The sequence below is a fragment of the Argiope bruennichi genome, chromosome 8 (assembly GCF_947563725.1).
Source record: "Argiope bruennichi chromosome 8, qqArgBrue1.1, whole genome shotgun sequence".
Lineage (NCBI taxonomy): Eukaryota > Metazoa > Arthropoda > Arachnida > Araneae > Araneidae > Argiope > Argiope bruennichi.
In genome coordinates, this window is record NC_079158.1 from 9,464,667 (window position 1) to 9,489,071 (window position 24,405).

Here is a 24,405-nt window from a genome sequence, read left to right on the forward strand (position 1 = left end):
CTTCAAGAAGTGATAAGAAATTACTTCTTTTAATCAAAAACTTATGCTTTTATAAATGAATAACAGTATTTTAACTTCGTTTTTATTACAAATAAAACATGTAAAATACTAATTTAAAGATAACAACAAACAAATGCTTACCTATTAAAATTAAAATGTAAAAAATTACAAATAATAATAAATTTAAAATCAATTATTTGAGTATTAATAAAAATTAATTGGTTGTAAACAATGTCTTGCTTTAAGTGAATTAAAAAGTGTGGACTCTTTCTGAAGTGCCTCAATTTTTTTTTTCTTTTAATTTTTTGAGGTGATACTCTGCTTCCCCTTTTTTCGCTCCCATTTCAAACTTTCATATAATTTTTTTCCCTTCACCCTTTTCTTTACATTCTTCATGAATTCCTTATATTTAAAATTAATTGTTTTAACACTTTAAAATTATTTATTCCATTATTTGCTTAAATGCTGTCACAAACAATTGTTTTTGAACCAAACGTTTTTTCTTTCATATTCTCCCATAAACAATCTTTATTGGTCGAAATTCCTCTCTCAACAACATTATCATCTTTAATAAAGATATGGCATCATTGCAATATTTTGAGTTTAAAGCAGCTATAATCAAAGTTTATTTGTACTCTCTGCTTTTTGAAAAGTGAAAAACGATCTTTCTGAAAAATTCCTTAGGATTCTTTTTATGATAATGAAATTCCGAAAGTCGCCAGACTCATGAGAGAAAGCTATCTTGGGTTGCTGTTGCTGTGTCTGTTTTGGCGATATTAAGTTTCGGATGTACAGAAACGAAAACGCGAAATCGCAGATTGCGCGAATACTTGACGCGAAACGTTACCGCACGCAGTTTTCAGGATTTTAAAATATTCTATCAATTTCCCTGCCTCTTCTCTGAAATCCCCGACTTTCCGCTTCTGTCGCCACCCTATGCAACCAATTTCCTAGAATTTCTCATCAATGTATAAGATGAGACTCAAGGGGAAGAACATTTTACCTGTGGATTTGTTTTTCCAATAGAGTAAGCAACAGATGCTACTCTATTTATCTCCGTACTACTGTACAAAGTACAGGAGATAAATATCTATTTCATTTTCAGAAAAATGTTTCAATTAAAATATTCAATAAGTTTATTTTATAAGTTTTTTTTTTTTTTTTTTTTTTTACAAAAGAATTTAAAAGAGTGGGAAAAGCAGAACTCACCAGGTTGGAATGGCCTTCGTGCACTTGGAGAATCCACTGGAGTTTCTGGGGAGTCTTTGGATCGGCTACCATCGAGACTTTCATCATCAGAATCCAACAAACTGCAAAGATGAACATAATATTGTTAGACAAAATTACTGGTGTAAAAAAAACAAGAATTAAATTGATAAGGAAATAACTTAATATGGTAGAAACATATTAATAGCTATTTAATCCTTAAACATTATAAATTCTTTCACACACGGAAAAGGCTTTTTGATTTTCTATAACATATGAGGATTTCTAGATCACATCTCTTTTCTGCAGGGCAATTGTCCAATACTTCTCCTATACAGGCAACTACCCCAATACGTAAAAGAACAAACCTTACAATTTTAAAACACAGTAAAACTTTAGAGATTCCAACACCATTATTTTAAGTTTGGATAAATTCTGAAAGGAATGACACTCAACACATACAACACGAAATGGCTGAGCATTTTTCCCTCCCCCATGCTATTTTTTTGCACTGAACATTGCTATTTAAATCCACTTCTCATCACTTGATAACACATAATCCACAAAAAGACTCTTTAGTGTAATGACCAAGGAAAGAAATGGATGATGTGGTCGGTACTCAGAGCTTGGAAATGAATGAGCTTGAGATAAAGTGTTTAAAAAAAAAAAAAAAAAAGCTGCAAAATATCTATTTTTGGAAATTTTGCATAAAACATTATTGGAAAACACCTATATAGCCCACACATACTAGTTAAACGGCAATTATTCAAAGGTTGGATAAAAGGTTTCTTTCTTTCTCTTATCCCCCCCCCCCTAGGTGAAAAGAAGTATAAAGTAAAACCCTTTTAATTTAGAGGTAAATCAATTTTTTACAATTTTACAGATAACTTAAGAAATATGTTACATAGTTTCTGAACTAAAAAAAAAAAAAAAAAAAAAAAAAAAAAGAGCTGTATTTCTATCTATTTTTTAAAAACTGGGGTTCAACTGATAAATAACATAAAATGTTTGTCCCCCCCCCTTCCGTATTGTGAAGTATAATACAAACTAAAGAATATTCTTAAATGAACCAATTATTTATTCTCAAGTTCAGGAACTGCAAAACATGTTAATAAATTATCACATTAAATTTGAAGAAAAAAATATGCATTAAATTTTAATTTATAAGAAAATTTTACCAAAATTCAGAATTTGAGAAAATAGTATTTAAAGAAGTAAAATAGAGTTAAACTGTTATAATGTAAATAAAAAAATCAGTGTAACTTAAAAAAAAAGATTTAGAAGCAAAATTCAAGCGATTTTACGAAAAATTTTGTAAAAAATTAACTTTCTAACGTTGTCACCAACCTTAAATGACAAAACCCGACTGAATTATCAATGCTCAACTACTCTGCAATTTTCTCATTAGTTACTTTATGGCTTTCTTTCACTAAAGCATTCGTAATATCGCCATTCCAGTCTTGATTGATCTTTCAATCTAAATTCACCATTTGAAAATTTACCAATTCTTTCACAGATTACAGAGCAGCAGTATGCTTTAAATAAACAGCCGAAATGTTTTTTTAAACAGTTCCAAAACTCATGTATTTCCAATATTCATAAAGCATTACATGCCGAAAACAAACCTTTTTATTGTCTATTTTTAAAAATTTGTTGTATTCAAAAATTGACTTATTTTTTATCAATATTGAAAGCTATAAGGGAAAGGGCATTTTCATCTTTCAAGTGCAAGGTATACAATCAAACAAAGCAATGGTATTTCTCAATAAAATACACTCCCAACAATATCTGTGGAAATTGGGCCCTAATTTGTTTCAATGACCTAATATTTTTTTTTTTTTTTTTTTTTAAATTTTGAGAGAGACGATATATAGATTAGATTTCTTTCATCCTTTGTTTTACAAAATTTAACATTTATATAATTCTTAATACATTGTTTGAATTTGCACAGTATAGGTTTCAATGAAGGATCATTAACTGCCTGTTCACATAATTATCCCAATATTCAAAGAAATATTGTATCATACCATAAAACCATGAATGCTTTCATAGAATTCTGGATTTAAATACTGTGATTTTGAGAAATGCAGAGATAATCCTTTTGAACAAGATAGAAGAAATGTATCCAATTACTAATCTTGATACACTCTTTACAGAATTAACTAAGCGCATTGATAAGATGCAGCTGGTCATTTCTCTCATTGCTGAAGATGAAGCTACTAAACAAGCTCCACTGTGGTTGCATAAACAAAAATAGAATTGCCTTCTGACAGAATCTTCAAGAGTTGTAAAGAAATACCTCAATCTAAAACTGTTTCTTAGTCAGCAAGCAAATCCTCTTCTGAATCCACAGTTTCATAGCAACACATAGCACACACATTCATAGCAACACATTACTTTTTACAATGCTTGAATTGGATATTGTGGTTTAATGGCATAAGAACCAAATTTGGCTATACTGTTCCAAAGATATGGATATGTATAAGCATATAATAGTACATAAAATTGCTAAATTTCTAATTAGCATTAGAAACGATAAAAACATATGATAAACCACAGATAATTTAAACAAGAAAAAACACTCTCCAAAATAGCATTAAATGTAACAGGAACGCTGAAAACCGTGTTTGGGAAAGAAAAGAATGAAATGTAAGTGTGAAAAATTGAAATAAAAAATAATGTAAATAATCTGTAAAAAACCAGATTGAAAATAAATGGTGGGAAAGATCATTTAAGTCTTCAGTACTTGTCATGGACAAGAGTACTTATTTTCGTTGGATAAAGGGTCATAGAAAAGCAACAAATTTGCAAAAACAAAGCTGCTCTGATGCAAAACTAAAAAAGAACCTGTTTCAATGGATAGATTTAAAATCCTTTCCTCACTACAAGCAACTGTAGCTAAATGTCTTAATGCAGAAGTTTCACTCCATATACAGGGACCATCTGCTCTCATACAATATTATTTTTTCATGGTGAGTAAAAAATTTTATCTTTAAAATAAATAAGCACTTTTAGAGAATAAGCAAGACTACAGAATCATGTGCTGCAATAAAATTCACTAAGTTGGGCAAGAAAGTATCCATATATATATATATATATAATATAAAAAATAATTGCAGAATATTTTTCAGTAATTTGTTTTACAAAGGTAATTGTTTCAATATTGGATCCAAACCTTCCATGTAAGGTGGCGATTTTCTAAAATTTGGAATTTGGATACAAATAACAGCATTAATTTTCAAGCAGATTCCTTCTCGGTGGAAGAAACTACAGATTTATCAGTGTTCCCCAGAACTTGAATGACATTTAGAACAAGAAGAGAGAGAGAGAGAAAAAAAATCAGGACAAAGTTATGTTGGCATCTCTTAATTTATCAAAGTCCTAAAGTAGCACTCATGTTGTTTCAAAATGGAATATTAATTTAATGAAAACAAAGCAAAATAATAATAATAATAATAATTAGAATGTATTTGATATACGGTAATGTTCACTTCACAGACACTTTTGCATACAAAATAGCTAATAGTAAAAGAAAAAAGAGAGAAAAGTTTGAACACCCTAATTAAAAAATACTGGCAAATGTCACATTTTCAATCTTGATTCATGACACTCCTTTTTGGAACTAATGACTGAAACTCTGAAATGTTTTACTCTGTTATGAATTCTGAAATGTTATACACTGATATTTTGAATTCTTATGGATAGTCAGAACTTTTGTGCTAAGACGCAGAGAGAATATATATTTACTTGTGTGTCTTGACAAGTGTGCAGTCACCACCCTCTATGGGTTCCACGTCCAAGATATATAAGATTCCTTCTCCAGACACTACCAAGACACGAGGAATCTTGTCAATGCTGTAATAAAGCATTCAAAATGTAAATATTAAACAAAAGAAACATAGCACACTTAAAAGAAAGATACCAAATAGATAAAGAGAAAATTCTGACCATGTAAATCTTATAAGGGCATATAGTAGTATTTTTTAAAGACATTAAACATACATATACTAACAGCATTCTGCCTTCTTAAAATAAATTCTGAATAATTTACAATAATAGAATTTTTAATTTAAAACTTTTAGTTTAACAATACTTTTATTTGAATTAAAATATTCTTAATAAAGATGTATGAATTACGTTATCAGAAGATTTTCCGAAATTAAAAGTTTTACTCAATATTATACTTTAACCATTTCCCCTATTATCCTGTATATATGTTTAACAGTTAATGATGAAAAAAATTTACAATACAGATTGAAGTAAATAATTAAACTAATAAAATTTGCTGTATGGAATCTATATTAAAAATATAAGTTTCACTTTCTGGAAGAGACATGGCTGGCTACCAGACTTGGTGAAATATTGAAGATGGAATATTCTTAAGGGGCACTATAAAGACAAAATATTAATTCTTTTCTATCAATTTTCAGAGAAATATAATAGGGAGGAGAAAAATTAATGTTTTGTCTTGGGAGTCTCTTACTCTCAATATGCAACTGGATATTGGTCTACATCCTTCACAAGATTGGCAACTTCCATTGTTGCATGTGTTCAACTAAGATAAAATACTTAAATGATTCATAATTTAAATAAAATTTACTGTTCTATAAGAGTTGAGAAAGTTGCCACTTAAAAAAAGATGCTGGCACAGTACATTAAAAAAGTGCAGGACATATCTTATAGTTCATAATCTATAAAAGTTAAATTGAAAGAAAAATGGTCATTTGATTGGATGTAGGTTCTCTTCAAAAGCAAGTAAGGAGCCTTTCACATACTTATATAATCTTCAAATTTTCCAATTACAGGCACCAAATTTTTGTCTTTTTAATGATTTGACATACTAAAAAATTAAATGGAAATAAAATTATTAATATTTTTCTTCATTCAAGCTTTTATTTCAGTTTTAATGAGGAAAAATTAAGTAAGAATGTTTCTTTGAAATTTAATGTGAATGAAAGCAATGAAACAAGACTAATATAAGAGTTTGAAATGTAAGCTTCTATTTGCCTATTTAATTACAATTAATCTATATTAATAATAAAGACGAACGTGTGTTTTGGTGCTCTACAGGCCAGACCATTTAACATACAGCTACCAAATTTGGCAAATATAAATCTTAAAATATGGGAATGTGCACCTTGAAGAGATTAATTTGGAAATTTTAATTAATTAAAAATTAAGCTGAGTTTTCATGCTTTTCCATGATAACTATTGGAAATTAACTAAACAGAATTGAATTTGACATCATTTAAAAAAAATGTATTTTTAATGATACCAATTTCATAATAAAGGAAATTTTAACAAAATTTTAGCATTTTTTTTTTTTTTTGATGATTCCCAACAATAAGTTACTTTGTTGCTCTGAAGTTCTAACCATTTCCATTGTTTCTCAACTATCCGAAAGCATGATTTTTCTCTCCGTTGTTGAAAGCTAAAGAAGAATATTTCTGTTTAATATCTGTGTAGATTACAGTCGTATAAAAATGAAGTTACAATGTTACAAAACTTAATAGATAGAAGAACCGGATTTTTGCGTTTTTAATAGTGCTATGATGTTATGGAACTGATCTCCATTAGAAAGGTTCGTGTACACAACACACAGAGTATATGTAAATTAAAATAAAAGTCTTGTGTTTGAAAATTTAGCAGAAATCAAGGACAAGAAGTTATATCTGCATAAATATAAACCATCTTCCTAGCAAAACAACTGTTTGCTGAAGGCAAATGGTTTTAAATAAAAAGAAAGGTCCACTCCGTTGCGACTAAACTGATTTAATGAGTTATGAAAATTTGAATATTACTATCTTCTAAAAATGCGCGACTTTAGACCATTCCATCGATCATCTCAAAAAAGATATTCTAATCAGCACCCAATTTCCTAGATGTTGACACACTTCTCAAGTTATGAAAATGTTGATTGTTCCAAAATTGTAATATTCAAAACTTTACAATTTAGTAAAATTTCATCGAAAAAGATAGAAACTGAATATTATAATAAATTATAGAAATTTTTATTGAATAATTCTGCAAAATATTGCATAAATCATAAAACTTATTCCATAGTGAACAAAAGACTTCAATGCCGAACGATTCTGTTTTCTGCAATGATATTTTCTATAAAAATATGCTTGGTCTCAGCAAAAAATACTTTTGTATTTATTGAAGTTTAATCATGTTCACTTTAATTTAAATTAGACAGATAATTAGATTAATACATAGTAAAGGGTGTCCAGCAAAGAAACTCTGATTTCAAAATTAAAAATAAAAAAAAAACTAAGATCGATAGAGGAATGAAACAAACGTTATAATTCATGTGAAAACTGTAAAAATTTGTATGCAAAAGTTGGAAATTAAAGTTACTAACAGATGGCGCTGTATGCATTACGAACTACCAAAGGTGCAAGCAAACGGTAAGTGCACATGCAAATATTGCATCAGTTTCTGAAATTATCCATGAACATCCGAGAAATTCCGATCGAAGAATTACAGTAGAATCTCTTTTAAAGCATTCCAACATGCACAAAATATTGAGAAACAGCCTTCGTATGTTTTCAAATCAAAATCCAACTCGTTCGAGCTGCGCAACAAAGGAAGGGACTTTGCGAACACGATGCTCAGAATGACTGATTCGATGTTGGCTGCACCTGATTTTCAGATAAAGCACATTTTCATCTAAACGGTTTTGTGAATTAGCAAAATTATAGTAGTTTTGGAAAACCGAAAATCCTAATTTGTTCGAGAATTTTTAATTACATTCGCCAAAGTGACTGGGCTGCGGTATGCAATAGAGGCATTTTTCTATGCATAACATCATCACTAGCGAGTGCTACATTGCAATTTTTGAACAATTTCTAGCCACGCAGTAAGCGTTAGAGGAGCGATAACACACTGAGTGATTCATGCAAGAAGGGGCATGCCCTCATCGCAATGAACAGGTGTTTCGCTTCCTGGAAGAATACTTTGGGAGCTGAGTGATCCGTTGGATACACTGGAATAGATGTGAATTGGTTTCCTTAATCCCCCAATTTCAACAAATATGACTACTTTTTATAGGTGCATTGAAAGACTCTGTCTATAGAAAAATCCACGGCACTAGACGAGCTTAAAGAGCTTTTGTGGCATGTACAGCTATTTCCACCGATACACTTCAGGGAGTAATGGCAAATTTCGTTGACCGTTTACGTCACATCTGTACTGCAACTTAAACAAATTTTGATATGATTAAAAAAAAATTGCTTGCATCTCTGTACAGCCCTGTCTGCTAGCAACTTTCGTAATTTGTTTTCAAACTTTTGAATAAAATTTTTACAGCATTCACACTGAACATACCATTTGTTTGTTTCAGTCCTTTACAATCTTTGTTTTCGAAATTTTTGACTTTTATACTGAAATCAAGGTGTTCTTTGCTGAATACCCCGTACAATGTATAGAATGGCTTAAGTACGGCTATAATATGTATGAATTATATTACCATCAAAACTTAGGGCTTAAAAGTATTCTTCTGAGGAATCTATTAAGAGACCAAGTTACATAGAATATTTAACTGAAAATTTTAGTGAGAATTAATACCAGCAAACCAACTGATCGTCAAAGGTGGCTAATAAACAAATAATAATTAAATGGTACGAGGCATATTGCTTAAAATAATCAAGAAATTTATATAAATTTAGTAATTGATATAAGTAAAGGAAATTTAACTTTAAAAAAGTATTGGAGCAGCTAAAAAATAAAATACCAGGGAAATTTTTTCTCTGTAACATTCTTTTACAGTTGAAACATAAATAGCATCATGCTACTGATTTGTATACTCGTTTCCACTAAAAAATACTTCAAAGGAATTTAGTATAATAGTGGTATATTTTTAAGATATTCATTCATTAAAATTTTTAAATAGTTTATTTAATTAAAATAATTTATATATATTTATTAAACTGCATCTAAATTTATAATTATTTTTCTTTTAAAAATTAAATTATAATTCACGAATAAATAGAATGAACATTTATTTTTGCATACAAAAATAAGAAACATATTCACTAAAACTACTTATAAAATATAAATTTGAAATAATTTTGAAAAGAAATCAAAAGAAAAAAAATTCCAGGCAAAATCCTTGTTTTGCAGATATGAAGCTAATGCTTTAGCAAAAGTATTGTCAGGATGCTTAGCAGCATTCACAGATTATCAATATTTAAGCTATGTTGAGAATTTAAGGGTTATTTTCTCTGAATTGGCTGGTTGTTGGTGTTTTAATGAATGAACATCCAAAAGATAAATATTACTGTTACATTAAATCTTATACCAAATTTAGTTTTCCAGCTAATGCAATCCCTTAGTAAGTCTATCAACACTGCTTTATTCACATACTAGGAATTTCTTTTGTATTTTATTCAATAATGTTTATGTATTCATAAATTTAACACTATATAAATTAGTATGTTGTAGAAGATATGGCCTCTATGTTTTTTTCATTAAAGAACTCATAAGTCATCATCTCTTAGGCCCATGACCATTGTAGTGCTTTAAAAAACATAAATGTCTGACTTATCTATCTTCCAACTTTTGATATTGTTACTTCACTTTTTTATTCATCTCATAAACTACACACAGATTAAACACAAATTTTTATTTTTAGCTTTTAAGGTTCGAAGAAAATCCTCCATATGAATATTCAAATGATGAAAACGGTTTGAATTTCATGTCAACAATGTAATTTATTGCTGGAAAACAGAGGAAAATTTCAAATATTCGGAAAGAAAGTTGCACGAATAATGAATTAGAATCACCAAAAAGTTAATTTTTTGAATTTTATAATGATTTGAAAATCATTTTTGTGCAGCAATATTTTAATATATCATGGAGGAAAAATGTCAAAATTTTGCAAAACTTATAATTAATTAAAATTTTAAATCTATAACAATTTTTACAAAGTGCTATCTGTCACACACAAAACACACCATAATCATTATTAAGATTTCAATCTAAAACAAGAATTACTGGAAACAAGATGCCATTTTTCTGGTAACATAATCCTCACCAAAATGTATGCACAAAGCATCCTACTAATAAAAGTTCAGTAAAGTATATTCATTGAATAGCCAATATTAAGCTAATAGAAAAATGGCAAACTGATTTAAAAATTAATTCTCACAATATTAATCGTTTTTATATTTCTTCTACGCCTGAAAAGAAACTGAAATGAGACTATGCAAAAAGAAATTGGTATGACTTACGTCGCAAGAGCGCATATATTCCTTAAACCTGAAAATGGAAGGTGGACAGTCGCAAATGATCTGCCTTGGTACAACATATCTGCAACTTGAGTGGGTAGATAACTAGCGGACTGAACAATAGCCTTCCCAAAATATCCCAGCCAACTCTGTGGCTCCTCAGATGGCTTGCTACAAAAAAAAAAAAAAAAAAAAAAAAAAAAAAAAAAAAGGGGGGGGGGAGGGGGAGCAAATTAAATTTTTTCCAAGCAGTATACAAAATGTAGACTGTAAAAAAGATTTTTGTTAAAGTATTAGCTATATATCATATTTTACGTTTGTATAGGAACACAACTTTTTCAATTCATGCCTTCACGAGAAGAAATCAATTCTAAAGAGGGAAAAAATTGTTAATTAATGATAAATAAATAATTAATAATATTTAAATCATAAATTTTTATGAAATTTATGAAGTTACACTTTATTTTCAAGAATTATCTTGAATATTATATTTCAAGGAAGTTAGATGCAAATCTCCGAGTGGAGATTTCACTATTTTGGTGTGACCTCATAATTAAAGAGACTAATATATAAATCTCATTTATGGAAACACCTTTAATTAATATTATTTTTGCAAAAGTAAAGCATGAAAATAGTAATTCCTTCTAATAAATATCTAAGAAAAAAAATTCTGAATTTTGTTTGTAGAATAACAAGATGGAAATATATATATATTATTTTGAATTAATAACAAAAATTCAATCTTTTATTATTATATATTTCACAGTAGTTACAGCTTTGAGGCAAATATTGAAATTATTTTTAAAATCTTTAATTTAAAAAAATTCTTTCAATATGCTTGAAGTATTGATTTACTAATGTAACCATAAAAACTTGCGATATCCTCTAGGAGAATGTTATTTGATAACAAGGCTTTAATTTGAACTTAGTTGCTGAGGAAATTAGTATAAGTGTAATAGTGAGCAATGCAACAGTAGTGAAGAAATTTATTCAGAACAATAATGATAATAAAAATGACCCAGAATTGTTTCAAGTACTGACAAGGAAGTAGTTTTAAAATCACAAGGCAAATAAATTAAGAACATAACGATAAAAAAATAAAAGAGTTAAAAAAAATTTAAACTGTATGATAAATCATCTATACTAATAACAAAGACGAATGAATGTACAAGTGTGTTTGAACTCTATAAGCAGAACCATTTGACTTGCAAACATTAAATTTCGAACATATATATAACTTGCAAAATGGAAATGTGTACTTCACATTTCCATTCCTTTTTTTTAAAAAAAAATTTAATTAGAATTTTAAATTAATTAAAAAATAAGCTGAATTTTGGCCTTTTCCTATAATAATTTCTAAAAATATAACTGCACAAAATTTAGTTTTAGATTATTTTAAAATAGAGTCCATTTACAAAATCAATGCTAACAGACGGAAAAACAAACACACCAGACATTCGCATTCCATGACTATATACTGACATTTGAATTTTAAAAATTCATTGTTTGAAAAAGAACAAAAAGAATAGAATTTTATTTTGAAGTTTAATACACTGTTTTACTTTATGTTTTTATTTGTATCTGCTGGTAGTTTCTTAATCAATATGGGTAATTCATTTGATTAACACATACTAAAAACCATGCTTCCAAAGCTTAAGATTAAGCACTCACATGTCTTTAAGTTCATCCAATCGGAAGATGTGTACTGTCTCTGTATTACTGGATGCACTCAAAAACCTCGAGTCTTCACTGAAGGATAGAGAATAAATCCTGACACACCTGAAAAATATAGTAAAAATCACGTATTCAGTGAACATATGATCAAACAATCATGTCAACAAATGTCTTGTTCAACTGTAATTTAACTATACATAAATAGTGTTTTATAAATTATTTTAGTTTATTATTTTCAAACACATTTTTCAAGATTATCTATCTTTACTATATTCAAACTATCCAGTTAATGGATTTTGAATACCAAATTAATTTTAATTTCAATTTTCAAGGAATCACATAGAGCTTGAAATATATTTTGCTGAGAAGTAAATCTTATGGTGATTGATTAAAGGCATTGACCTTGGAATTTATACTGAAAGGTTAAAAATGCACTTAGCTTATTGAGAAATGTTAGAACGAAAAGGTGGTTTAGAATAGAATTGTTTAAAAATTATACAACAAATTTTATAAACTTATCTATAACTTGCTTGCTAATTATTTCTAAAATAATTTGCTTTGTGATAATGTATGTAGTAAATCTTCTAATGAGGTATTTCAATAATCTGCTCATTCTCAGAATTTTATAACATGCAATAAATTTTTAAAGGAGTGCATTACTCCAATAATAATTCTGTAATATCAAAATATAAAAATGCTATAAACAAAATGTTTAGAGTAATTGGTAAGAAGAGCACAAAACATGGTTTTCACACTTTTTAATTGGTAAGGGATGCATTCACTAATAAAGGGAAGGGGTAATTAGCTTCAGAATTATGATAATATTTTCAATTATTCTCCCAAATAATAACAAAACAAATAGCATTTATTTAAATATGAAAAACTGAATTATAAATTGCATTAAGATAATTTTGTAAAATGAGAGTTTAAATTTATGAAAAAATTTGAAACATATTTATTACAGAAAAACAAGAAAACTTGAAGATTAACAATTTTTAGCTATATTACAAAAACTCTGCATTAAAAGAAATGTTTTCATTAAAATTGAACAAATGAGCATCAATATACACTATAAAATTAAACTAGAATAATGGATTAATAATAACATAATATCAAGAACATAAATAGTTTCTCTCTTACTTCTTGCAAATGAAAATAAATAAATAACATGCAGCAAATACCTTTTAACGCCACGTCGAAATTCATAAAGTTTCGTTCCATCCAAAACATTAAATACTCTTATCACTGTTCCCTAAAACAAAGTGACACAATATGAATGAATAAAGATTCTTTTCTGAATAGTCCATTTTATCTTTGTTTTTTTAAGGCAATTATATATACTTTACAGCAAATATATTTCATTTCAATGAATAATTTTACGCACAATTCAGTAGTTTTCACATATGGTATGCATACATTTTGAATAATTTGATAAGGTTTTAGAGTTATTGCAGAAAATTTAACCAATTAATGGAAATTTTTAATTAATTTATGCCTTATTTTTAGATTGATATAAATAAAAGTATATATTATGCAGAAATAGGCAGAGGATATACATTCATAAAATAACAAAAATTAATAGACATAGCCAATCCAATCACATTTTCAGAGAATGTATTCATAATAAACGTTGTTTAAGACCACGAATTTAATGCAGAATCTAATTTAGGATATGTTTTAATGTATCAAAATTACACAAGAGAAATCTAAAGTGAAAGTTAATGCCCATCTACAGTTTAAAACTTACCCAAGTATCCTTAATGGAAATCAAGTTATAACAAAAACTATAAAAGATTGTGAGGAGGGGGAAAGACAAAATGCAAAAATAGCAGAATGTTACAGATTTAGTATAGTTATCCCCCTTTTACTTGCTCCCTTTTTAAAAATCTGTTTTGTCTTCATGATACAAACCAATGTTTTTAGTTGTAATACAACTATATACATATATAATTACATGCTCTAAAGGAAATATGAAATATAATTCAATAATTGATTAAACTACTATATGCTTTCATTTACAAGAATTTACTTTTTCTGATGCAGTTGCCAGCTTTGTTCCAGTAGGGTCAAATGCCATGGCAGCTAAGGGATTATCATGAGCAGGAATCATCGACTTTGCTTGCTATAAATGAAAAGCAATTATAGGTGTCAAAATACAATACATTAATTAATAACACACTCTTATTAAAAGAATAAAAAACCTCATCACTTATAATGAAAAAAATCACTAACCACAAAATTACTCTTTAGATCTAACAAGGTGTGTCGCAGTATTCTCAGAATTACAAGCAATAAATAAAAGGCAATTAACAGAAAAAAAAATTGCTTTATTTACAAAATTTGATATTTTTTTTTCTAAATATATAATACATTCAAGAAAATATATAAAGGAAAATAAATTTTAAATTCAACCCTGAAGAATTAGTAATACCTTCTTATCTAATTGAAGATAAATCTCAAGTATGCAGAACTCAACAGTAGTGTTAACATATTATATCGTTTCATTTTCCTCCCTTTTTGTTTGTTTGTAGCCAAATAATAAAATAGGAATTCATTGCCCAAGTCGTAATAAGTAATAGGCTCAACTTTTCAATATCAGTTATGTTATCTTTGCATTTCCTTGCTATTTGCAAGTGACACATTCAACTAAAAGGTTTTACACTGTTTCTTAAATAATAATAAATTCAAATTTCATATTGTTTCTTTTTGGATTAGTATTCATTTTTGTTTTCCCTTTAATTGAAGAAACTAATATGCACAATAATGCTTTTTTTTTTTGCATTAAAAAAAAGAGAGCTATTTTTATACTACCTTGGCTTTACTTATAGAAATGAATCTACATTTGAACCTTTTTCTATTTTAAGACATTATTTGCAAACAAAACTTCCATTTTTTTTGACAATTAATGACACACTAATCATAGTTTCAAGAAAACAGCAAATATTTTTTAATTAAATAAACTGAACAATACAGAAAAAATATTTCAGTCTGAGCTCATTTACAGAAGAAGAAAATAAATAAAGAAAGAAAACAAAGAAAAAAATAACTCAGAGAGAAAGAGAAATATAGCTCACCAAGTTGAGCGCATCAAATATCTGCACTTCCCCTATAGAAGAGCTGCCAGGGTATGCCAGGAAATTATGCTCATTAGAGATGGAGAGAACACAGAGGCCAGCAGGATTGGGAGGGGTGTCCCGGATTGTATGGAGGACCTTCATGTCACGGATGTTGTGGATATACAGGCTCTCTACAAGGCACACCACTAAACGCTGAGGAAAAAATTAAAGCCTTTTAAGTATCAATATTTATGATTTCAATTTACTATATTTCATCAATCAAACAACTGTTTAGTGATAAAATTTTATACACATAATTTAGAAGAAATAAATATAACACTAACTAGTGAATGAAAGAAATATATTTGTCACAGGTTAGTGAGATTCTGAATAAAAGCAAAAATAAAACATATACAATAAATCATTGAAGCTAAATACAACAGCCAAATTCTTATTCTTGATCCTTGTAAGTGTCAAAAGATTAATTGACTCAACATTCAAAATTGGTGTTTTCAATAAATTTCTGATATCTTTCCATTGCATGTCTGAAATAAAGCCTATAGAAGAATTTAGAAAGAATTTCTAAACAAGAATAGTTATTTGTATTTGTGACGATATTATAGTAAAAATATCGATCTGAAAAATGCCCTCTTATATATTAGTTTTAAAAAAAATAATGAAGCTTACAATAAAGGTGTAGAAATAAATATACAAAAAAGAAAATATTGTTTACAAAAGCAGTCCTATACATAATAAAAAGCATGGAATTAATCATCGCAGAAAAACTTTCTTTTACTGCTCTCATTTATTCAGCTTACTTTCAGCATAACACTTTATGAAAATATCATCCAACTGAAAAGTCCATAAAAATGTAACAGATACGCGATTCATAAAGAGATTCTCTTAAATGCTATATTTATTAGAAATATCTCCATTTCTGATTCATTTGACCATAAACTGAGTAGAAACTAAGTGATTTCTTCTTACAAATGCATTGCAAATTTGGGTTTCCAGTAATATGTCTGGTTGTCAAAAGTAGAACGACCTCGATGGAAAACACTTTGCAATGGGGAGATGCATCCTTCTTTCTCTAATTCATAGATAAGGCGGGCATTGACTATGCGTTCTAGACTTTTGCACACGCAATTGGTCAAAGCAATTGGCCTGCAGTGCATAAGGTTTTCGGGATTTTTGCCAGGTTTTAGGATTGAAATCACAATAGCTTTGTGCCATTGTGAAGGGTAATTCTGCTCAGTCCATATTCTATTAAATAATATCAACAGATTGGAAAGGGAAATGGTATTCAAATGGCAAAGCATGTTATATGTGATTCCATCTGGCCCTGGACTAGTATCATGGGAGGCGGCGCCAAAGTGTCCAACATGTCATATGGATTTTTCTGTAAATCATATTTTAATTGAATGCTCTGTTTTAATATAAATCGTGTTCATTTTTTAAAACATTGTCATTAACCTTGCAGGACTTGGCGGGTAAGAGATACCACCCAAATATTTTTAAGTTTTTAAAGTCTATTAGCTTTCATATTTGCATTTCGAACTAAAAAAATTAGTTTTATCTTTATGGTCATTACTTTCATATTATTCATCTAGCATTCATTCAAAAAAGTTTTATCTGACAGCACTGCATTATCATAATATACATAATTTTATTTCAACCTGCTTTTAGATTTTAACTAATGCATAAAAACAACCATATATTAATGTTTTATTTCTACTTTTATATTTTACCATTTGCTTGGGGCAGCATGGCCAAATATGGGCCTTGCGCCACTAAATATCACATAACAAACAAACATAAACTGAGTATCTTCATTGATACATTATATATATATATGATGAAATCTTAGTCTTGAACAAGTGTAGTATTTAAAACAAATAAAAAAAAAGAAGTTAAAAGCTGAAAACTAATAAAAGAAAAAAAAAACTATCATTGCTACTATTGAAACTAAATCCATAATATTTCTAAGCACATATATACATTAAACACACAGACACTTTTTACTAAGAACAAAATTTTATTTAAGGTGAAAACAGGGAGAAAGACAGTAAACTATCAATTACAGAAAAAGACTAAGAAAAATTTAAAATGTCTCTCACCTGCCTGTTGAGTTTCACTGCAAGGATGGTATTCGAGTAGCTGTAGTTGCAAATCTCTGTTCCCTTCTTAAAATGGCAGACTTTCAACTTGCGGGGAGAGGAGATGGTAACCAGAGCAACCAGACTGGAAGAGAACAACCGTTCGATGATACGGATGTCTTCTGTTTCTGTAATAAAGTAATCACATAAATGATTGCTGCTGCTATTGTCAATGACGATATGGATATTATTCTGCTACAAGATTCTTCAATAGGACAAACCGTGCCGAAGCTTAAGATTTTGAACATAATTGTTATTTTATTCAGAATATAAAATTAAAACACAACATACATAGAGAATAAAAATAGAAACAGTAGAAGTTAACATTTTATAAATAATTAAAATTAAAAATCATGGTAAAAAAGTTTTTTTTTTTATTTTTTTTTTTTTTTAAATACAAAGATGTTAATATGAGATTTTTGTCTAATTATATAGGGTAACTCACAGATACTGGAACTAAAATGCTTACATTGTAGCGAAGTTAGAGATGAGCAATCTATTGAAACAAGTCCTGCAGTTATAATACTCCCACAATGACTGCAAGTTTGTGGAGATTCCAAGTATAGCAAACATTTGTGAATAAGGTCTAGAATGACCATTCTCTAACCGGGTCAAGATGACATTGCATCTGTAGTTTAGAGAAGAAACCTATGCTGCTATCAAAGATTTTACATTGTGCAATTTATTTTCTGTATTTAAATTCCGTTGATTGAGCCAATTTTGAAAAACCCATTTCTAAATATATGCTCGCACACCAGCATAAGAAAGAAGCTGCATATGAAATTCATTCGCAAATTTCGCCACAACATCGGCATTTTTATTTCCCTACATATCAACATGGACAGGAATTAAAAAAAATTAAAACTATTCTAGAGTAGAATTTAATTTTAAGTCAGAATAAATGTTCTAGATTTGAGCTAGTGAGAGCCTAAACAGAGCTTCCAAGAGTTCCAACAGAAAATTTTTTTGAAACCTTATTTCTTGCATACTGATAGTCAAGATAAATTAATTGCAGATAGTTCAGAGTAAATACAAAGAAAAGAGTATGAAATTTCCGCCTTGCAACTTCATTACTACAGGTAAAGATATAACCAGTATGAAGTTACAAAACATGTATTGATGAGAATTAAAAATTAAAAATCAAAGTCTGTTCCAGAGATGTTTTGGAATGAATTTAGCAAAGAAATGCATTCTAAGCATGCGTGTCAAACATTATCAATGTTATAGATTGTTTAATATGAAAAAAAAAAAAAATCAAATGTCGGGGATAGGAATGTCGTGTATAATTATACACAACACAACCCGTAATCTAATTTAGATTTGATGACGCTATGATAAATACATAAAAGATTGGTGTGATCAGCTCCTCAAGCTCTAATTGGACAAAATTCCTAGAATGTTAAGCGGCTATAGACATTCGTTCCGATCTTTGACATTACTGTAAAGGTCTTTTGTAGAAATGTACACACTGTGTTTTCCGAGTTGAAAATGAAAATCCTATGCCATTAGACCAAGTTACCATGTTTCTAATCACTGCCTGCAATTGTCTTTTAATGAAATTCATGTTTCTTGCAGAGTAAAATAGTATTTTTATTCACAGTACTGTCTGTCGATCACAAGAATAGCTCCCGCCAAGAAGTCTATCTAGTGGCGGTCGCTATAGTAACAAGACTAGTTCATTTCTAATGGGGATTAAGCGTGTAGGGAATTGGCGGAATTAAAGGTTACATCACGTCATTCGTCTTCTCGGATTTAAAAGAGTTGCACGCGTTATCTTATCCTTGTGTTTATTTTGCTTTTGCTTTTAAAATTATTTGTTCCTTACTGGTTTAATTGATTTTGCTAAACTTGCAAGATGGCCTTTAAGTTAAGGAAGGGTGAAATTTTGAAATCGCAGGCACGTAAATTTGTATATAATGTTGCGGAATTTTGTTCCAATGAAGCTTCATCGAAATCTGCGTTAATTCCACTCCCACAAAAAGGGCTTCTGAAAAGGGCTTCTCAAGCAACTGGAATTTCTGAAGCAACAATAAAAAAAATAAGAAAGGAAGTTTCAACATCGGGCTCATCGACAGTTTTAAGATCACCCGGTAAACACCGTAAAAGACCTAGTGAGCGAAACTGTGAAATAGACGACTTTGACAAGTGTGTTATACGGCAAACAATTCAAGACTTTTACATAAAAGAAAGGAAAGTACCATCCCTCAGAAAATTACTACCCGTGTTGAAAGAAAAAATTGGATTTTCGTGGCAAAAAGACACATTGTGCAAAGTCTTACATTCAATGAATTTCCGATGGAAGAAGTGCGTTAATAATAGAAAAGTACTCATGGAAAGACCAAATATTGTTTTTTGGAGACACAGATATTTGAGAGAAATTGATACCAATGATGATTCTGATTCAGAGGAAACCGAAACTTGCGAGAGTGATTTAGAGGATTTTGAAATACTTGAATGAACATTATTTTGGAAATTTAGACGGTATTTTATTTCACTTTAAAAACTGTTTTGCCTTAGAAATTGTTTGAAAATACATGCTGAAAGTTTAATAATCAACGAAGTTCTGTCATTGTATTAATAATCTAAAGTCCTTGATAATTATTAATAGTTATGAAAATATTAAACAAATATTAAAAAGTTAAATAATTACTTTTTTATAGTAATAATTTTCATCTTTATTGCATATTCATTAATATTTCATTTTTATGTCTAAAAGTTTAAATATTATTATATAATTAATATATTAAACAGTTTTTTTTCACTCTTTATAAATCAATTAAAAAAATCGCCAATACGTCATCAAGGCGATCAGTAAGCCAACATGGATGCCTTTCTTTTTAAATCCCCTATTGAAAATGGAGCAGGTCTTATTTCCACGGCAACAGACTATCGTAGACATATTGGCGGGAGCTATTCTTGAGGTAGACAAACAGTAGGTGATATGACAGATAACATTTGAGTAATTTTTAAAATAAACAAGGTGACGCTCAAAACGCTACCTTGTGGTACATTTTCTTTTTAGCATTATACATTGGAATGAATAGTTTCAACCGCACCTGAAACAATCTATTTGCTAAAAAATTTGGAATAAAAAAAAAAGAAAAAAAGAAGGAAAAACTTCCATAGAAATTAAAATTATAAAGGTCTTTCAAAATATCACACAACTCCAGGCTCTATCATAAGTTTTCTCTACGCTAAAATAAGTAGCAATAGGTGATTTAGTAAAAAAACTGATGTTTGAACATTACAGGGCAGCTAGCGTTTCTACTGTATGATTATACCCTGCTATTTCCAGGTTTGACAAAAAACTTTTTTTTATTTTATTTAAAGTACCTACAATCGTCAGAATGATTTTCCTTTGATTTTCTTCCTTTTATGTATTAAACAATACATTCTTAAAAGTAAATGAAAAATAGCATTCTACTCTTTTTAATTAAAAGCAAAATAGAATAATAACTTAATCCTCAGAAAAAAAATCATTTTCAATGATAAGATTTCATGATAAACATTTTTGTAAACATTTCCTCGGTTTTTGCAAACATACTAATCAACATACACAATATACTAGAAAATATGTGTGTCGTCTAAATGAGCTCCTCTATTAATTCATAATCATTAATTTACTCATGAAGGATATAACATTTCATGCAGATTGACCACCATTTCCTTTTAGCGACATCATCCTTATTTATGTTGTTTACATAAATTGGGTAATTCGACTAACATGAAAAAAAAAAAAAATCATTTATACACACAAAAAGAAAAATAGCTGAAAGTAAATATAAGCAAAGGTCGTATGCACTTTTAACTAAAGGGAGGTGGTATTGTATCAAAATGAGAGAAATTATTCACTAACAACAAAATTGCATTAACTTTCAGCCTAAAAACCATAGCAAAAGAAGAAAAAAAAAAACAAAAAAAAAAAAAAAACATGTACATGGGTAGAATGTTTAATCCATTTGTATCACACAGAGGAAAGTGGAAACTGGATTCTGAACACTAAAATTTTCTTTATTGAATAAAAAAAGAATTTGCATTAAAATTTTAAAAAGATGGATTGAATGAATTTTGTAAATTTTTATTGGTTTTATATACTCTACTCTCAGATACTGAAACCCTCCGCGCTAAGACGCATGCGCAACAGGAATTGATTTTTATCAAAATAGGGGTGAGATGGAAGATGGAGGAGAAAATATTTACATTTTATTTAACAATAGAGCAATACCTGGATCAATGGAATTCAGAAGTAATTATGGATAAGCAGCAAAACTGAACTAGCCAAACAAATACACACTTTGAATTAAAACAGTGCAATCAAACTGACAATACTGCAGAAAATGCATCTGATGGAAGAAAAGAAAGGAATTATGGAAATAAGCTTATATTATTCACTGCCTATCGCTTCTGCAAGGAAAAATCGCTAAAACATGATAGTTTCAGATTTCTGAAATGACCAGAACATGAAATCGTATCAAAAAAGTTCATTTCTTTTTTTAAAAATATCTTTTTGAGAAATACAGGAGAAAAAATGTATAATGCATCAAATAACAAATTAAAATTAATTTAATGCACAAAGTGTTATTTCAATTTCAAAAACATTTTGCTTGATCCAGAAAGATAATATTAATAACAATAAAAGAAAATAGTGTCAATAAAATTTGTACGAAAGCCCCCATAATTTAACAAAAATCCATATTGTTTCCCAATATTTAAGAGGAAAAAAAAAAGCATACATAAAAAAAAATTACTTAAAGAGAATATAGGCAATAACGACTGATATTATTTATTCAATGCGGAGGGGGGGGGGGGGAACTCCAAGAAGTGGAAATATAAATTTTTTGTATCAAACTTGCTTATTTACATTAAATAATTAATAGATTTTAATGCTGAGTAATAGTTTACTAGGTAAAGCAACTAGTTTAAAATATTGTATGTGTGTGTATATGTATACACACACACACACAATAAAATAGATACGGTTTTTAACTTTTCTTTTGCATTGTAGTTCCAAATATTAATTTATCCAATTTTACTGTTTTAACTAAACTGTTTTGGCTACTGCTAAACCCAGCACCCATTGCAACTTGATCTAAAAACGATGAATTAACGAATTATAATATTGTCAAATTATCATTGCAATGCCATAAATAATGTAAGGAAGCAGGATAAAGAAGTAAATATTTTTAGATAAATATATAGAATATAAAAATAAGGCAAATAATAAACTGATTAATAGACAAAAAAAAAAAAAAAAAAAAAAAACGGCCACCACAATTTTAATCATAGTCAATTATAATCCAGATGCACGAGAGTTGTTCTTCAGAATTATAGGAACTTCTCAAAAACAGCACTGGCGATGCTACAAACTCGAAATTTCGATTCCTGAAATTTAAATATAAATCTTCCCCAGCCTAATTAGTACATGTGTGAAAACATGGATGGCCTCTGTTTTTACCTAACAGGAAATAACTGATTTTCATTAGTTTCCAACGATGCTTCATTTTACTTATGAAAAAATATCCCAATCCCATTTTCAATAAGAATTACCAATTTATAAAAAAATTAACCAATTTATAAAAAAAATCCAGTTTCAGAATAAATTTCCCTGCCTCCCTGAATTTTCTGAAGATTCTCGGTCTGCTGGCCACCCTGGTGTAAATAACGAAATCGGTACTTGTGAATTAATTGCATAGCATTGGTGAACAATAGCAATGAAATAGCGATCATTGTGGTGAAACCTGCAAATTCGGCTTTTCTTTCTTTCTTTTTTGCATTTAATTATTAATGTGTGGTTAATACACAAAATCAAAAACATATTTTGAATACTTTTACTACATTCGATAGAAATCAAAATTTAATATAGAGTAACAATTACGATCAGATATCAAATTTCATTTATTTAAAACATTCCGTTTTTGAGTTGTTGCGCTTAAATGCACAGGAAAGTACAGACCGAAATGAATCCCTCGATGGATTTGTTTCTACATTTGATGCATGTCTATAGTTTAAATGTGTGGTAAATTTTATGTACCTATCCTTTTGCATTTTATAGCAATCATGCTCGTTAGTATTCGGATGGAGAAGAAGAGGGAATAGACTGCCCCCTTCCCCGAGGATGAATTTTACTGAAAATTTGACAGAAATCTACAAATTTAGTTTAAAGTCTCAATACCAAATTTCATATGTCCAGTTCAAAGCGTTTTCGAGTTATTGTGTTCACAGACAGACAGACATAATTCCAAAAATGTGTTTTTTGGACTCGGGAAAGTCTGAAATATAAAGATTCATCAAAATCTTAATTTCGATTTTTTTTTCTTTCGAAGCTTACTATATTTTCTTTACACTTCTTATAGATGAAAGTAAAAACGGAATTGATAATATTATGTTAAAGTTAATTTGAAAAAAAAATTATTACAATTTAAAAAAAACATTAAGGTAATAAAATTGATCTCATTACAAAGCTAATTTTCTGAATTTCAAGACTGTGTAAGAATGTTTATACAATGATTTGATCAGGGGATGAAACGCAAAATCGGTTTACCTCTTTTAGAGGAAAGTAGAATGTTTTAAAATTATGCAGTTAATCCTTCCAAATCCTAAGAAATATGTGCTTCATATTTCGTTTTAATCTGTCTAGAGGTGTGGGATTGCATAAAGTTCAACCAAATAAAAGAATTTTCAATTTTATTTACATAGATGTACATTTTAGGTTACTCGGTTAAGTATTGGAATTGCCTTGATTCCTAAAACTATTTGATTCTGTTAAGTATTGGAAGTCTCAGCCAGTGTCTATTTTTTAAATTAACTTGTTCGCAGTCTTCTATAGTAAAAAAAAAAAAAAAAAAAGAATCTTCAGATTGTACCTTATATATATATATATATATTTTAAATCATTTAGCTCATTATAGTTACGCTTCTTTTTCATATTCTTCACTTCCTTTTAAGATTACTCATCCACATTTTTAAAGTGGGTCTTCTTTCATGAATTGGAAGCCCTCTACTTAACTTTATTCATCTAAAATGAAACATTTGCAACATATATTTCTTCAATTAAGTTTTTAAACTCAATATTTTGATTCAAGG

At 28.9% G+C, this 24,405-nt stretch overlaps 1 protein-coding gene across 3 annotated transcripts in view; it reads right to left on the reverse strand.

Annotated features, from left to right (window-relative positions):
* The window catches only part of LOC129980987 (WD repeat domain phosphoinositide-interacting protein 2-like), a 50,918-nt gene that overhangs the window by 14,934 nt on the left and 11,579 nt on the right, over positions 1–24,405 (reverse strand). For all 3 annotated transcript variants that reach the window (XM_056091553.1, XM_056091552.1, XM_056091554.1), the window contains exons 3-10: positions 17,284–17,450; positions 15,185–15,379; positions 14,140–14,232; positions 13,292–13,362; positions 12,108–12,215; positions 10,440–10,607; positions 4,954–5,061; positions 1,210–1,310 (exon numbers count right to left, since the gene is read on the reverse strand). In XM_056091553.1, coding sequence (XP_055947528.1) covers positions 1,210–1,310; positions 4,954–5,061; positions 10,440–10,607; positions 12,108–12,215; positions 13,292–13,362; positions 14,140–14,232; positions 15,185–15,379; positions 17,284–17,450 — 1,011 coding nt within the window. The remainder of the gene's footprint in view (positions 1–1,209; positions 1,311–4,953; positions 5,062–10,439; positions 10,608–12,107; positions 12,216–13,291; positions 13,363–14,139; positions 14,233–15,184; positions 15,380–17,283; positions 17,451–24,405) is intronic.